This window comes from Salvia hispanica, chromosome 2 (genome assembly GCF_029641045.1).
Source record: "Salvia hispanica isolate PSC_SH4W2 chromosome 2, Shi_PSC_v1, whole genome shotgun sequence".
NCBI lineage: Eukaryota > Viridiplantae > Streptophyta > Magnoliopsida > Lamiales > Lamiaceae > Salvia > Salvia hispanica.
The window spans coordinates 23,871,617-23,887,086 of NC_142693.1; the positions used below are offsets into that span (position 1 = coordinate 23,871,617).

At 35.4% G+C, this 15,470-nt stretch overlaps 1 protein-coding gene, 1 long non-coding RNA gene and 1 pseudogene across 2 annotated transcripts; 2 read left to right on the plus strand and 1 right to left on the minus strand.

Moving 5' to 3' along the window:
• Positions 1-642: 642 nt before the first annotated feature.
• LOC148931863 (uncharacterized) lies at positions 643-3,441 on the minus strand. The gene is made up of 2 exons (XR_016135359.1): positions 3,259-3,441; positions 643-2,906 (listed from the first exon to the last, which is right to left on the minus strand). It is a non-coding gene; the product is annotated as an uncharacterized LOC148931863 (long non-coding RNA).
• Positions 3,442-6,701: 3,260 nt separating this feature from the next.
• LOC125189746 (receptor-like protein 41) lies at positions 6,702-9,088 on the plus strand. Its single transcript, XM_089064349.1, has one exon. It carries the CDS (start codon positions 6,822-6,824, stop codon positions 8,628-8,630), a length of 1,809 nt encoding a protein of 602 aa, XP_088920475.1. The 5' UTR covers positions 6,702-6,821; the 3' UTR covers positions 8,631-9,088.
• Positions 9,089-11,570: 2,482 nt separating this feature from the next.
• LOC125189739 (uncharacterized) lies at positions 11,571-14,682 on the plus strand (annotated as a pseudogene).
• Positions 14,683-15,470: the final 788 nt, after the last annotated feature.

The following is a 15,470-nucleotide window of genomic DNA, read 5'->3' on the forward strand; positions in this document are numbered from 1 at the left end:
AAACATTTAACCGACTAAATTATGCTTCATTGACGAGTTTAGGATCAGAATCTGGGAGTCGAATTTTACAATTTATTTAATATCGTATAATTGGCAAATGTGTGGCCCATCTAGAGAATTTGGATCGTGACTAACAAAGCATAACCCAATCACATAATTTATCATGTTAGGAGAGATCGGACCGAATTGGTGAATATGGGCCAATGGACTTGTCCTTAATCTTGTCACACGGTGTGACTCACACCTAAAGGTTATGGCCTGGCCCGATCAAGAATTGTGCCAGACCATCAGAAAATACATCGCTATATATGACACTGGGCCCAACTACAGAATCCTGAACTTTTGGATTGGGCTGAGAAGCTTGAGCTAATATTGATATTGGACTCGTGGCAGTTCGATTGGATCGGATTGGATTGGAGTGCCATCACTTTATAGCTCGATGGTGAGTCCATTTATTTATAGTGCATGTGATTCATGTCAACAAAATTCGTTTCATTTTGTCAAATTAAACTAACATAGCATACATTTGCTGCCACTCTAGTCTCTAGATCATCTCTTTGAAGCGTTTCATCAAACACCTTTTGGAGCAATGAGCTCGCTAATTAAATGCCTTTTGAGCTATCAATGATTCATCATGACTCGTGAGTTTCTACTATTTTTTGACAAATTTCCATATATGAATTTCTCTAAAGGCGGGTTCAATACACTTGTTCTCCAACCAAAACCGATTAAATAAGCGCCACATGAAAAAAAAATACAAATGCACTATCTCAGTTCAATCTAAGATTTTGTTTTGGGGGGTTTGCAAAGTTTTCCTCCAACTAATTAGACTTGAAAATCTTTCCAATTCTATAAAGTGATTGCACTGTATTACAAAGTTGTTCAAGGTATTAGCTAAAAATAGCATATACATCACCTCTATTATTGTGAAATTTACATATGGATTGCCATTTATTAGTGCTCAAAGTGGTGGGTCTTAAAAAGGTATCCAACTAAACTGCGATTGTCTATTTAAATCCATATTCACATATCTTCATTAGTTAAATATCTGCAGAAGCTTAACCTTGCCGACGATCATTTGTAAAAAAAAAAAATGATTTATCAATTTCTTCTTTCACAATGCTTTCAAACTTGTTGTGGTTCACTTGTTTCCTAATTTCGTCCTTCATTTTCGCCATCAGGAAATCTTGTTGCTTCAACTCAAGGATGAGTTGATCTTCGATTCTTCTCTTTCGACAAAGCTGATGCGATGGAATGAAACAACTGGCACGGTGTGGAATGTGATGCTTGTGTGACAGATTGAATCCAAAGGGTTAACTTACTTGTAACTTAGGATAAACATAAGGGTTGATTTGATCATTTGGTTTGTTGTTCCAAACATATACTCTTGGAATTTCATTTCATCTGAATTTTCTCTCAAGCTCACTTTATCAAGTTAGAAACTGTTAAACTAAAGTAAGCCTATATATTAGTCTTTCAAGTCTACTCTTGAAGTCTTTGTTGCATAGTTATCTTTGAAATGTCAAACTTGGCTTCTTATCTATACTTGTCACCTTAAATAGCACTGGCCCAAACTCACTTCAATCAACACGCTATAATTAATGTACAACTGCATAGACTTTTAAGTTTTAGTGAAGTAGGTATATATTGTTAGTCTATCTTTAAGTGAAATGGTTACATGTCGCAATTGTTTCAAAGTCTTAGTCGTTGTAGACAAGGGTGGACGCTTAAATTTATTTTTATATGGACTAAACATTCTCAATTTTGAGTTTGGCAATTTGAGTCATAATTTTCTTGGATTTCATTATGAAGATAGGGTCTTATGCACAGCGATAAATATAAAATACCGAATTTTTAAAGCTATTATACATATAACTTTTTAAACTTGGCAGGTCTTAACTCTCTCATTGGATATTTATACAGATCATTCGTCACCTCCTCTGTAACAGCCCGCCCTCCTAGGGTACAATAAATGCGGTGGACTGCTACCCAAATGGATTCCAAAACGAGTAAACAAAAGCTAGGGTTCCATTTAAAGAGTGTTGACCAGAAGACTAGAAAGAAACACCAGGGTATTTAAAGTGATAACTTAACCTAGAATTTTAAAAGAAAAGGGAAGGTATCATAAACACGATCAAAATATCTGAAGAGTACGACATAGTATCCAAGACAAAGTCAAAGAAAAAGACTAAGGCCTCAAACCGAAGGCAAGATGCAAATATTCCAAAGAAAATTCTAAAGTGTATCAAAAACTCAGCGGAAAACGACCAAGAGAAAGAATAGCTATGTATGAAGACACAACTATGCTTGAAGTTCAAAAACATCCATATTAATTAATTAATCTACTCAACACCCACCACCGCTCGTCATCATTCAACTTGCACATAAGGAAAACACATGCAGGGCTGAGTATTTTGAAATACTCAGTGAGCTCGTTGCCAAAACATTTTATAAGTTATGCCACCCTTACCAAGTGAACTCGAGTTTTAAGCAGTTATAAAAGAAATATCACGAGTATCACAAAATAGATTTTCATAGACTGGCCAGTCAAATTAACATCCCATTTTCTCATCAAACCAACAATCATAACATTCCATGGTGCGACGAAAGTGTGGCCACACTTTTCGCCCACGAGACCGGCCGACTAGCAAGGACGGCTCACGATCCCATCGTGTACACAGCCTGGTAGGGCTTGCGGCCCATACTCAGACCCGAATTCGTATAAGCATATCCAACAATCACATTTAAACAAACATAGGCATGGCATAACAGTTAAACCACCCTTATAACACCGAACAATATTTTGATAAAATAAAAGAGAGTTTTTAGAGTAAAGCCCACCTTGACTACTCAGTTATCAAGTAGTTTCGCTTTTCCGTTATCCGGCTTCGCAATCAAGTTTTCACCTTTTAGTCACATAAGCACATATCACAAATTAGGTTTAGCACTACCCTTATTCATGCATGTCTCATTATTTTTCCCTCTTCCCAACGATCTATCTTATCATTACTAATTAATCAAGATCATATTTATCACACAAGATTACTTAGCCAACAACCACACACCATACAAACACTACACACACACACGTCGCATACACACACACACCACACACACATACATACATGTTCGCACATCCCTTTTATCCCACTTTCACTCGATTAAGATGCATGAGGGTTCAAGAAGACCGATTAATCGGTTAGAAGAAGAAAAAGAAGAAGTAGAAAAAGATCAAGCTTAACTCTTAAACAAAAATACCTTTTTTGAGAAAAACAATCAGTAGAAACAAAGTAGAGACTTGGTTCTTCGCAAATCCTCGGATTAAACTTCAATTTCTTCTCAAAGGATGAAGGATTAATGGAGTAAAGTAGAAGAAAATTGACAGAGTGTATCGGATGGAGGGGGGCCGAAAATATGGGGTCTAGGGTTGGGGTTTTGGCTCTTATTTATAGAGTCCAAATAAAATCTTTGGTAAATAAATAGAATATTTGGTAACATCTCATTCTCCACAATTAAATAAATAAATATTGTGAAGTAGGGAAGAAGAATTAACAAAGATAGATCCTAGGGCAAATCCCCATAACTTTTGAAAATAAGGCTTTCCAAATAGCCATGATTTTGTTTTGGTATTTTTCCATATAGAATAAAATATCATGGAGCAAAATAAAAATAAGGAAAATCCTCCATGAGACAAGGTAAGGGGCGATTTCTATGCCTTTTAAATAAGGCATGGATTTTTGGAATATTAACTAAAATAAAGTAAGGCAAGATCTCTTGAAGTATGGAAAGATTTGGTAGAATAATTAAATTCTAGGTATGGAAGGAAATCAAACAAGGAATAAATAAAATAAGCAAAATATTATTTCTTCCCAACATAGTGATTTTCGAAAATCACTATAAAAATGGAGGGCTCGATTTTTCTCTCTCTTTAAAAGGAAATAATTGGCTCTTGGATTTAATTTGGATAAATATCCCAAGGATTAAATCAATTCCGGAAGAAGTGGAATTTCTCTTCAAAGGGGGTCTAGGGTTCGAAATTCATGGGAGTTGGGTGATAAGTATTTATGGAAATTTTCTCTAATATTCTCACTCACCCATAAACAATTAATTTACCACACAATAAATAAATCACATGCCACATCATATAAATCAAATAAGTTTGACTTTTCAAACTTTCAACAAAAAAAACCCTAGGCTCGACTTGGCCATAGCATCACATGCAATAAATGCATTTACGACTCCACGCCATCAAAATTAATTCTAAGGCTCTAAATTAGGGTTCTAAATTCCGGGGTGTTACATCCTCATAGAAGAGACTAAAGTGGATTTAGGATTTAGGATATAGGTGGGGCAAAAATCTACATAAATATATTTTAAGAATTTAAGAAGGGGCATATGAAAGGATATTTCAAAAAAAACTACAAATTAATGATAAAATAGCATATAAATTTTTTTTTGAGATGTGGCATTTGCTCCTTGTGGTAAAACATTACATCCGTCCCTGACCACCGGGATATGATGAAAATGGTGGATATGATGAAAATGGGAAAGAGAAGAAGGAGATGGAGTGGGAATATGTATGTGCTGCAGTTGGATATGTTGTGGGAGTAGGAAGCATTGTGTGGCTGCTTTTATTCTGTCGAAGCATTAGAGAGAAATACTTTGGCAAAATAGAAGAGGTTATTGAAGACATGTGCATTGCCAGACACATGAGAAGAAGGCGCGCAAGAAGAGCAGCAACAGCAAGGAATCGAGTCAGGAGGCACTAGTGATGGAAATGTTATCTGTGTTTAATTGTGTGCATGTTAAAGTTTGTGGGTTTTACAATGTTATGAATTTTGGAATGTACTGATTATTTCTGTTTAATTGTGTGCATGTTTGTATTTTGCAATACTTCATTCAATTATGGTACCCTCCATAATGAGTTGGCACTATAAATTTTGATTATCAGTATACTTATTTGTGCACCAATTACATCAGCAGCTGCAGCGGAAGACTTTATCCAGAAGACTTTATAAATTTTATTTCTCAAGAAGATAAAAAATGCTTTCAAACCTTTGACAATTGTGGGTCCTGGCCCAACAAAAGCATGATCTAGCCCAGTTCAAAATAAGACATACCTAGCCCATTAGACGACCACATAATTTATCAAGTTCAGAGGGATCGGGTAAGGTTCATGGCCCAAATGGAGGGATAGAGGTCAATCCTCTTGTCTAAATATTGTCGAACTTAAATTTATGGCTAGGCCAAAAATCAAGTATAAAGTTGCCCTAATTCTATCTAATTTCGATGTTGTTTTGACTAGGGCAAAACAACATTTCATATACATGGCTAGGCCAAAATAACTATACAATAATTGATCTTATATAACAAATTAATTATTATATAACGAAAAAAATGGAAATAATGTAATTGAGTATGAAATACGTGATCGTCGTATGCCACAAGGAATCTATTAAGATATTTCTCAAAAGCAGGACAAGAAAAGATTCCATATAGAAAAGTATCATATTGTCTTTATATAATAATTTGTCCATCAACTTAACAAAGATCCAAAATGACTGACCCAGAATACATCAAATCAATTGCTAAGTCTTTCCATCTCTAAATATTAATTGCACTGAAGTAATTCACGATATTTGCTAAATAAGTAGTATATAAGTTCAGTGCAATATTTTATAGTACGATTTTCACTACAATAAAGAAGTTTTAATTTGAACTACTTCTTATTCATAAAATATAGTAAGAATTTTCTATACTTTTAGGGTAACAATATACTCCCTTGAAGTCCCTTCGTTCCCTCATAGTTGAGTCATTTTTCCATTTCGGGAAGTTCCCTCATAGTTGAGTCATTTCCATATATAGTAACTTTTTTTCCATTCTTACTTTACTCTCTCTTAATTTATTCTCTCTACTTTATTCACTTTTTACTTTATTCTCTTTACCTTTTTCTCGTTCTTACTCCCTCCATTTCTTCATAGTTGAGTCATTTTTCTATTTCGGGAAGTTTCTTCATAGTTGTCATTTCCATATATGGTAACTTTTTTCTCTTTCTTACTTTACTTTCTCTTACTTTATTCTCTCTACTTTATTCACTTTATAATTTATTTCCTCTACCTTTTCCTCTCTCTTACTTTTTTATCTATTTATTTAACAAACCCAACATTCATTCATAAAACTTCGTGCCGAAAAGTTCTGCCTCAACTATGAAGAAACGGAGGGAGTACTTTTTTATCTATTTATTTAACATACTCAACATTCCTTTCTTAAATTACGTGCCGAAAAGTTTCGTCTCAACTATGTGGGAACGGATGGAGTAGTACATATTGGTGATTATAGAAAATTTTGTTTTCATTTATATGTGTTTGTGAAAATTATAATACAGAAAGATAATTTTGTCTCAATAACAACTATTCTATTATGACCAATTCAAAGTTCTAATGCCATATTCAAGACGTAAGATTGCTTGGCTGAATTGTAAATGTTTTTTTTTTTTTTTTTTTTTTTTTTTAATAATTAGTAATTATTTTTCTGTTCAAAGCTAGTTAGTGAAGCTTTGATATTAAAGCCACATATCACTTCTATCATTTTCTTCAAATCAATATCAGTTAGGCCTACTTGTGAAATATATAAACTATAGATTATTTGTTTATTTATATAGAATATCATTCATCTTTAGAATAGAACTGATTAAGCTACAAAAAGAACATATTATTTCTTTCAAATAGTAGTCTTAAAAGATGTCTATTTAAACCCTCACGCACATACCTTCATTTTCGCAGAAAAGAATTACTTATCATTTATCAATATCCTCTTTCACAATGCTTTCAAACTTCTTGTTACTGTTGTTCATTTGTATACTAATTTCATCCTTCATTTTCACTACTCATTCTTACAATAACAAATGTCTTCGTCATCAGGAAATCTTGTTGCTTCAACTCAAGCATGAGTTGATCTTCGATTCCTCTCTTTCAACAAAACTGGCGCGATGGAATGAAAGTGGCGAGTGCTGCAAGTGGCACGGTGTGGAATGTGATGCTTCTGGCCACGTCGTTAGTCTGCAGATCGATGGAGAGGCCATTTATGGTGGAATTTGGGAGTCGTCGAGTCTCTTCAAAATTAAATATCTGCAGAAGCTTAACCTCGCCTTCAATTATCTAGACTTGAACTACCCTCACGTTCTCATTCCCATTCCAAAAAGTATTGGCAATCTGACTTATTTGACACATTTGAATTTGTCACATGCTGGTTTTGGTGGGCAGATTCCTTCTGAAATTTTATCCTTGACGAGACTGGCTACTCTTGATATCTCCACCGGTGCTCAAGGTCCTGAGAAGCGAAATATGGAGATACCACCGACGTTGCCTAGTCTCAAGATCCCCACCGTTGCTCTAAGTCTTGAGAAGCCAAATTTGGAGATGCTTTTCCAAAATCATACAGAGCTTAGAGAGCTCTATCTTGATTGGGTCATTATCACTTCCATTCATGAAAGGAAGAACTGGAGCCGCATTAAATCATCATATTTACCCAACCTCACCTCTTTGAGCTTGGTTGGTTGTGGTCTTCATGACCCTTTTCCTAAATCCTTTTGGCAACTTCATTCCCTTTCTATTCTTCAACTAGATCAGAATGATCTTTCAGCAGTATCACTCCTTGACTTGTTCACCAATTTTCCGAGTCTGACCACCTTGACTCTTTCTAGCTGCGGTTTGAAGGGTTCAATTCCATCCACCTTTGCTAACCTAACCAAGCTGACTCATGTCGATTTGTCATATAACTTATTTAAGAGCTCTATCCCATCAACCATTGCTAACCTAACAAAGCTGATTTATGTTGATTTGTCATATAACTTTTTGAAGGGTCATATCCCATCAACCTTTGCTAACCTAACAAAGCTGATTCATGTCGATTTGTCAACCAACTTATTGACATGCTCACTTTCTCCTGCGATATTTGAAGGCCTTTGCAATCTTGTTCATCTTCATTTGGGGTTTAATTTTTTCTCGGGCTATGTTCCCCGCTCTCTGTTTGGTCTCCCTTCATTGGTGGGACTTCAACTTGGATCCAACCAATTTAATGGTACTTTTCAACTTGACAACTTGAGAAGCCTTCCCAATCTCACATTCCTTGATCTATCTACCTTCTTAGTAGATATTGGCAATGTCAATTCAAGTTCATATGGAGGTCTCCGATTAAAAGTGTTACTCCTATCTTCTTGTAACTTCTCTCATTTTCCTGATTTCATCAAAGATTTGGATCTACAAGTGTTGGGTCTCACATCCAATAGTCTTTCGGGGGAGATACCTAGTTGGATTTGGAGAACAAATCTTTTGTTTTTGGATCTCTCCTTCAATCATTTGACAAATTTTCAAAAGCCTTACCATATTCCTCCTTCTCTTGGCACCCTATACTTGGACTCTAACCAGTTTAGGGGCGAGTTGAATCTGCACATTCCACTTGAATCTAGACTCACGTCATTGATTCTTGATAATAATAGTTTAAGTGGATCAATTCCAACCTCCCTCTGCAATGCTAGACACCTTAGTTATCTTGACGTGTTTAGAAATAAATTGAGTGGTTCCATACCCCCTTGCCTATTTGAAAACATTAGGTTTCTCGATCTGCGTTAAAACAACATCAGCGGCCCCATTCCAGATAGTTTTCCTTTGCATTGTGGTCTACAATTTTTTGATCTTAACAACAATTCTTTGGAAGGGAAGATCCCAAAGTCCATTGAACATTGCAAGGGGTTGATGTACATGAATGTTGGCAACAACATGATCAACGACACGTTCCCATGCATGCTATCGTCGACCTTGAATGTTCTTGTTTTGCACTCCAATAGATTCCATGGGGATTTAAGATGTCACAGCATTTGGCCAGGTCTCAGAATTCTGGATATATCTTCAAATCATTTTAGTGAAAGTCTGGAATCAATCTACTTCTCCAGTTGGACGGCTATGGTAGTACCAAGTGCTGAAAGATTGCCACAGGGCAGCAGCAGCAATGAATCGAGTTAGGAGGCATTAGTGTTGGTAATGTTATCTATGTTTTATGTAAGAAGTGAAATAAAAAGGGGTTTAGCTTAGCTTATGTGGCTCCCAATGTGTTTAATTGTGTGCATGTTTTAATCTTAAAATTTGTGGGTTGTGAATGACACTTCCAATCATTCATATGTATTGCATATTTCTTATTGTCTTTCTGCTATTAGGCTATGGACAAGTAAGAAAGCTTAGTGACACAAAGGTAGACATTATCCATTTTAAATGAATATTTGGGATGAAAAGTTTAAATGATGGTTTGTATATTTAACCTTTTTTATGCCATTTTTTGAGAAGACGGACTTTATTTTTCATATAGATAAATAATGCTTTCTTATTTACACCTTTGACAAATGTGGGTAAGGCCCAACTCCTGAATTTGGAATTGGACTAACAGCCCAATCCAAAATAAGGCAAACCCAGCCCATTTGACCACCATATAATTTATCGTGGAAAAAAACAAGAGAGAGATGCACATGTACTACACTTCATTCTGATATTCTAAAACAATTGAAAAATGAATAAATGTAAAATACAAGCAATACATATATAAACATTGTAAGGTTAATAAATTATAAGCACAAGATAATACTCCCTCCGTCCCTTAAATATTGTCACAGTTTGACCGGACACGGATTTTAAAAAGAAAAATGAAAAGTGAGTTGAAAAAGTTGATAGGATGTTGATTCAACTTTTAAAGTATTAGTTTATAATAAAATGTGAGTGAGAATAAATTAGTGAAATGTGAGTCCATTACCAAAAATGGTAAAAAGTGAAATGTGATAAATTTTGTGGAGACGGACGGAAATCGAAAAATGTGATAAAATTTCAGGGACAGTGGGAGTACAATATATTATTATCACATAAAATGGCAAATTTTCAAATTGTAATTTTTGAATATTAATAACAAAAAACTTGTAAAGCATAAATAAAAATTATTTAATCTCTATTCACAAAAATAAAAAATTGACAAATAGTATAAAAAATGAAAACAAAAACTGACAAGTAGTTTAATTAAACAGTTTAAAATATGTTTAATCTTTAAAGTAAGACTATAGTCTTTCAAGTGTTGAAGTCTTTGATGAATAGTTATCTTTGAAATGTCAAACTTGGCTTCTATCTGTACTTGTATCACCATATATAGCAGTGGCCCATACTCTCTTCAATCAACACGCTACAATTAATGTACAACCGCATAGACTTTGAATTTGTTAGTCTATCATTAAGTGAAATGGTTACATGTCGCAATTGTTTCAAAGTCTTAGTCCTTGTAGATAAGGGTGGACGCTTATATTTATTTTGATATGTACTATATATTCTCAATTTTGATTTGGCATTTTGACTCATAATTTTCTTGGATTTCATTATGAAGTTAGGGTCTTATGCACAACGATGTAAAACACCGAATTTTCAAAGCTATTATACAAATAACTTTTTCTACTAATATTGGTAGTAGCTCTATGACAAATTCTCTACCAGGATAATATACCAAAAGTAAGAAGTAGAGATTAGAGGGAGAAAATATAAGTGGAGATGGGGAGCTGTGAATTTGGTTGTGAGTATGGCATGCACAACTTGTTGAGTGTGAACTCATTGATATTACTCTCTCTGGTCATTAAATATTCATACTTCCTCCGTTTCCTCATATTTGAAATGAAATTTTTCGGCATGGAGTTTAAAAAAAGGATGTTGAGTATGTAAATAAATAGATAAAAAAGTAAGAGTTGGAAAAAAGTAGAGAAAATAAAGTAAGAGAAAGTAAAGTAAGAAAGAGAAAAAGATTACTATATATGGAAATGACTCAACTATGAAGGAACTTTTCGAAATGGAAAAATGACTCAACTATAAAGTAAAGGAGGGAGTATTTCATTATTTAGACGGTTCTCAATGAATGTCTCATTTCACTTTTACTACTTTTAGTAAATGGATCTCACATTCCACAACTCAACCATTCACATTTTATTACTCCCCCCGTCCCATAAAAATAGGTCCTTTAGGGTTGACACGAGTTTTGACGCGTAACTGGTAAAGTAAGAGAGAAGAAGATAAAGTAGTTGAAACGCATAACTGGACGTAAAAGGAAATATGACCTATTTCTATGGGATGAAGGGATTATAAAACTAGTATATAAAAGTAAGACTCATACTCCACTAACTTTTTCTATCAATTTTTTTTTACAAAATCAAATAATTTCTTAAAACCCACATAGATCAAATATGAGACATTTAATAGGGACCGAAGAAAGTAATAGCCACTATAGTTGAAACGAGAAACCCATGAGTAGAAGAAGGGGTAATAAAGACATTATAGTATCTTTTCATTTTCATTTTCATTTTGATTTTGATATTAATTATAAACTATAAAGTATAAAGTTAGGTATAAAGGTGGACCTCAAGTCAACTCCGTGTCATTTAGCAAAATATGGATTGTCTTTATTGCGTATGTACCACATTTATAAGTCTTCCTAGAGGTGGTCCTAAAAACATATCCAAGTAAACTGCAATTTCCTATTTAAACCCACATTCATATATCATCATTTGTACACAAAACAATTATCAATATATTCTTTCACAATGCTTTCAAACTTCTTGTTGTTCATTTGTTTCCTAATTTCATCCTTCATTTTCACTGCCTATTCTTATAACAACAAATGCCTTCGTCATCAGGAAACCGTATTGCTTCAACTCAAGCAAGAGTTGATCTTTGATTCCGATTATTCAACAAAACTTGTGCGATGGAATGAAAGTGATGCGTGCTGCAAGTGGCCCGGTGTGGAATGTGATGCTTCTGGCTACGTCGTTAGTTTGCAGCTCGATGGTGAGGGTATTTCCGGTGGAATTGATGACTCTCCAAGTCTATTCGGATTTAAATATCTGCATAAGCTTAACCTTGCCTACAATTACTTCAATGATGCCATTCCAAGAGGTATTGGCAATCTGACTTGTTTGACACATTTGAATTTGTCATATGCTGGTTTTGCTGGGCAGGTTCCTTCTCAAATTTCATTGTTAACCAAATTGGCTAGTCTCGATATATCCACCGACGACTTTCATAATACTCTTAGCCTCGAGCACCCAAATTTGGAGATGCTTGTCCAAAATCTAACCGAGCTTAGAGAGCTCCGTCTTGATGGGATCAATATGACTTCCTTGTATAAAAGGGAAAGTCAGGGCCATATTATATCATCACGTTTACCCAACCTCACCACTTTGAGCTTGGTTGAATGTAGTCTTCATGCTCCTTTGCCTAAATCCTTTTGGCAACTTCATTCCCTTTCTATTCTTCGACTAGATCGGAACAATCTTTCAGCAGTAGCAGTTGATGACTTGTTCACCAATTTTCCAAGTCTGACCACCTTGACTCTTAGTGAGTGCAGTTTGAAGGGTTCAATACCATCCAACTTTGCTAACCTAACCAAGCTGATTCATGTGAATTTGGCATATAACTTATTGACAGGCTCACTTCCTTCTACACTGTTTGCTAAACAAACAAATCTGATTCATGTTGATTTGTCACGTAACTCCTTGACAGGCTCACTTCCTTCCACATTTGCTAACCTAACAAGCTGATTCATGTTGATTTGTCACGTAACTCCTTCGTAGGCTCTCTTCCTTCTACATTCTTTGAAGGCCTTTCCAATCTCGTTCATCTAACTTTAAGTAAAATTCATTCTTTGGGAACATCCCCCGCTCTCTTTTTGCTCTCCCGTCATTGTTGGAACTTGATCTTAGTTACAACCAATTTAATTGCACTTTTCAACTGGGAAACATTCGAAGCCTTCCCAATCTCACATTGCTTGATTTATCCGGAAATAGGTTGTCAGTAGATGCTGGCAACGTCAACTCGAGTTCGTATGGAGGTCTCAAGTTAAAATGGTTGTACCTAAATTCATGTAACCTGTCCAGTTTTCCTGATTTCATCAAACATTCGGATCTAGAAACATTAAATCTCGCAAACAATCAGATTGTGGGGGAAATACCTAGTTGGATTTGGGGAACAAAACTTTGGCTTTTGGACCTTTCCTTTAATCTTCTAACAAATCTGCAAAAGCCTTATTATATCCCTTCTTCTCTCGTCATCCTACACTTGCAGTCTAACCAGCTTAGGGACGAGCTGCATCTGCCCATTCCACTTGAATCTCAACTCTCTGACTTGTATGTTGCTAATAACAGTTTAAGTGGATCAATTCCAGCCTCCATCTGTAATGTCACACAACTGTTTAATCTTGACTTGTCTATAAATAAATTCAGTGGAACAATTCCAACCTGCCTCTGCAATGCCACACAACTCAATTCTCTTGACTTGTCTGGAAATAAATTCAGTGGCAGTATACCCGCTTGCCTACTTAATAACATTAGGCGGATCGATCTGAGTCGTAACAACATCAGTGGCAGCATACCCCCTTTCCAGCTTAAAAATCCTTGGTTTCTTGACCTGAGTCAAAACAAAATCAACGGTAGCATTCCCGATATTTTTCCTAAGGATTGTCGGCTATTATATTTGGATCTTAACAATAATACATTAGAAGGAAAGATCCCAAAGTCGCTCGAGAGTTGCAAATCACTGGTCCATGTGAATGTTGGGAACAACATGATGAACGACACATTCCCGTGCATGCTCTCATCGGATTTGTTTGTTCTTATTTTGCACTCCAATAGTTTCCATGGGGATTTAAGATGTCACACCACTTGGCCATTACTCCAAATTCTAGATGTATCTTCCAATCATTTTAGTGGAACTCTGGAATCAATCAATTTCTCTAGTTGGACGTCAATGATAATACCCAATAATGGAAAATTGAGAGAGAGCAGTTATCACTCCACCGACGTGACATTAATGGTGAAAGGGCAAATGGTGGAGCTTTCCAGGATTTGGGCAGATTTTAGTACTATTGATTTGTCTTCCAATAGTTTCTATGGGAAGTTACCAAATGTGATTGGTGATCTAACCTCACTTCATTATCTTAACTTCTCACACAATGCCCTCAATGGAAGCATCCCAAAATCATTTGGTGGACTGCAGAATCTCGAATCACTCGACCTCTCGGTGAACCAACTAGCAGGGCCGATCCCGGAGGAGCTTGGAGGGCTCACATTCCTTTCAAAATTGAATCTCTCCTTCAATAAGTTTGTTGGAGTGATCCCAAAAGGGCGGCAAATTCAAACATTCCCTGCTGACTCATTTGAAGGAAATTCGGGGCTATGTGGTTTCCCTCTCGACATAAACTGCAGTAATACTAATGTGCCACCATCGGGATATAATGAAAATAGGGAAGAGAAGAAAGAGATAGAGTGGGAATATGTCTCCGCTGCTGTTGGATATGTTGTGGGAGTAGGAAGCATCGTGTGGCTACTTTTATTATGCCGAAGCTTCAGAGAGAAATATTTCGGCAAAATAGAAGAGGTTGTTGAAGGCATGTTCATTGCCAGGGACATGAGAAGAAGACGTGCGAGAAGAACGGCAGCAGCAAGTAATCGAGTTAGGATGCAGTAATGTTGGAAATGATAACTGTGTTTTATATGAGAGAGTGAAATAAATAGGGATTTAGCTTAGCTTTGTGGTTCCCTATATGTTAGTATGTTAGTATGAGTTGGCACTGCAAATTTTGCTAAGGATTTTGATGCATATTAGTATTTCCTAAGTAGCACTTTCATCATGAAGAAAGAAAATAGTATTGAACCCAATAAATACTACTGTTATATAGTAACTATTTCTCCAAAGAAAATGCAAAAAATATGCTTTCAACAAAAGCTTGTAAAATTTGTGCAACTATGAGTCAATATAAACATCACTAATGAGAAACTGGGAGAAGTGTAGTAGTTATTAGAAGAGCCGCCTTTTCATCTAATGTTGGATGAAGATGAATAAGGCTAAATTTCAGCAACGCAAATATACATTTTGTGGGCCAGAATAAGTAGAATAAATTATGATTTCTGTAAAAAAAAAAAAGCCTACCCAGCCCATTAGCCCACCACATAATTTATCAAGTTAAGTGGGATCAGGTCAGGTTAATGGGCCGAATGGGAAAATTTGGGTCAATCCAGTTGTACTTAAATTTATGTCTCGGCCCGGCCCAAGAAGTAGCCCAGTCTTTGTTGAAGTTCTCAGCAAACAATACTAGTTATTAACTTTTCTTTTTTATGGGGATGACTCACGATGAAATTTGAAACTCACACTAAGCAATACACATATAAACATAGTAATAATAAATTATAAACACAAGATAATTAGATAATACAACATGTTATTATCACATAAACTGGAAAATTTTCAAGTAGTAAATATTTGAATATTAGTAACAAAAGCCTGTTAAGCATAAATAAAATTTATGTAATCTCTATTCATAAAATTGAAAAACTGCTATATATTAGTCTTTCAAGTCAAGTCTTGAAGCCTTTGTTGCATAGTTATCTTTGAAATGTCAAACTT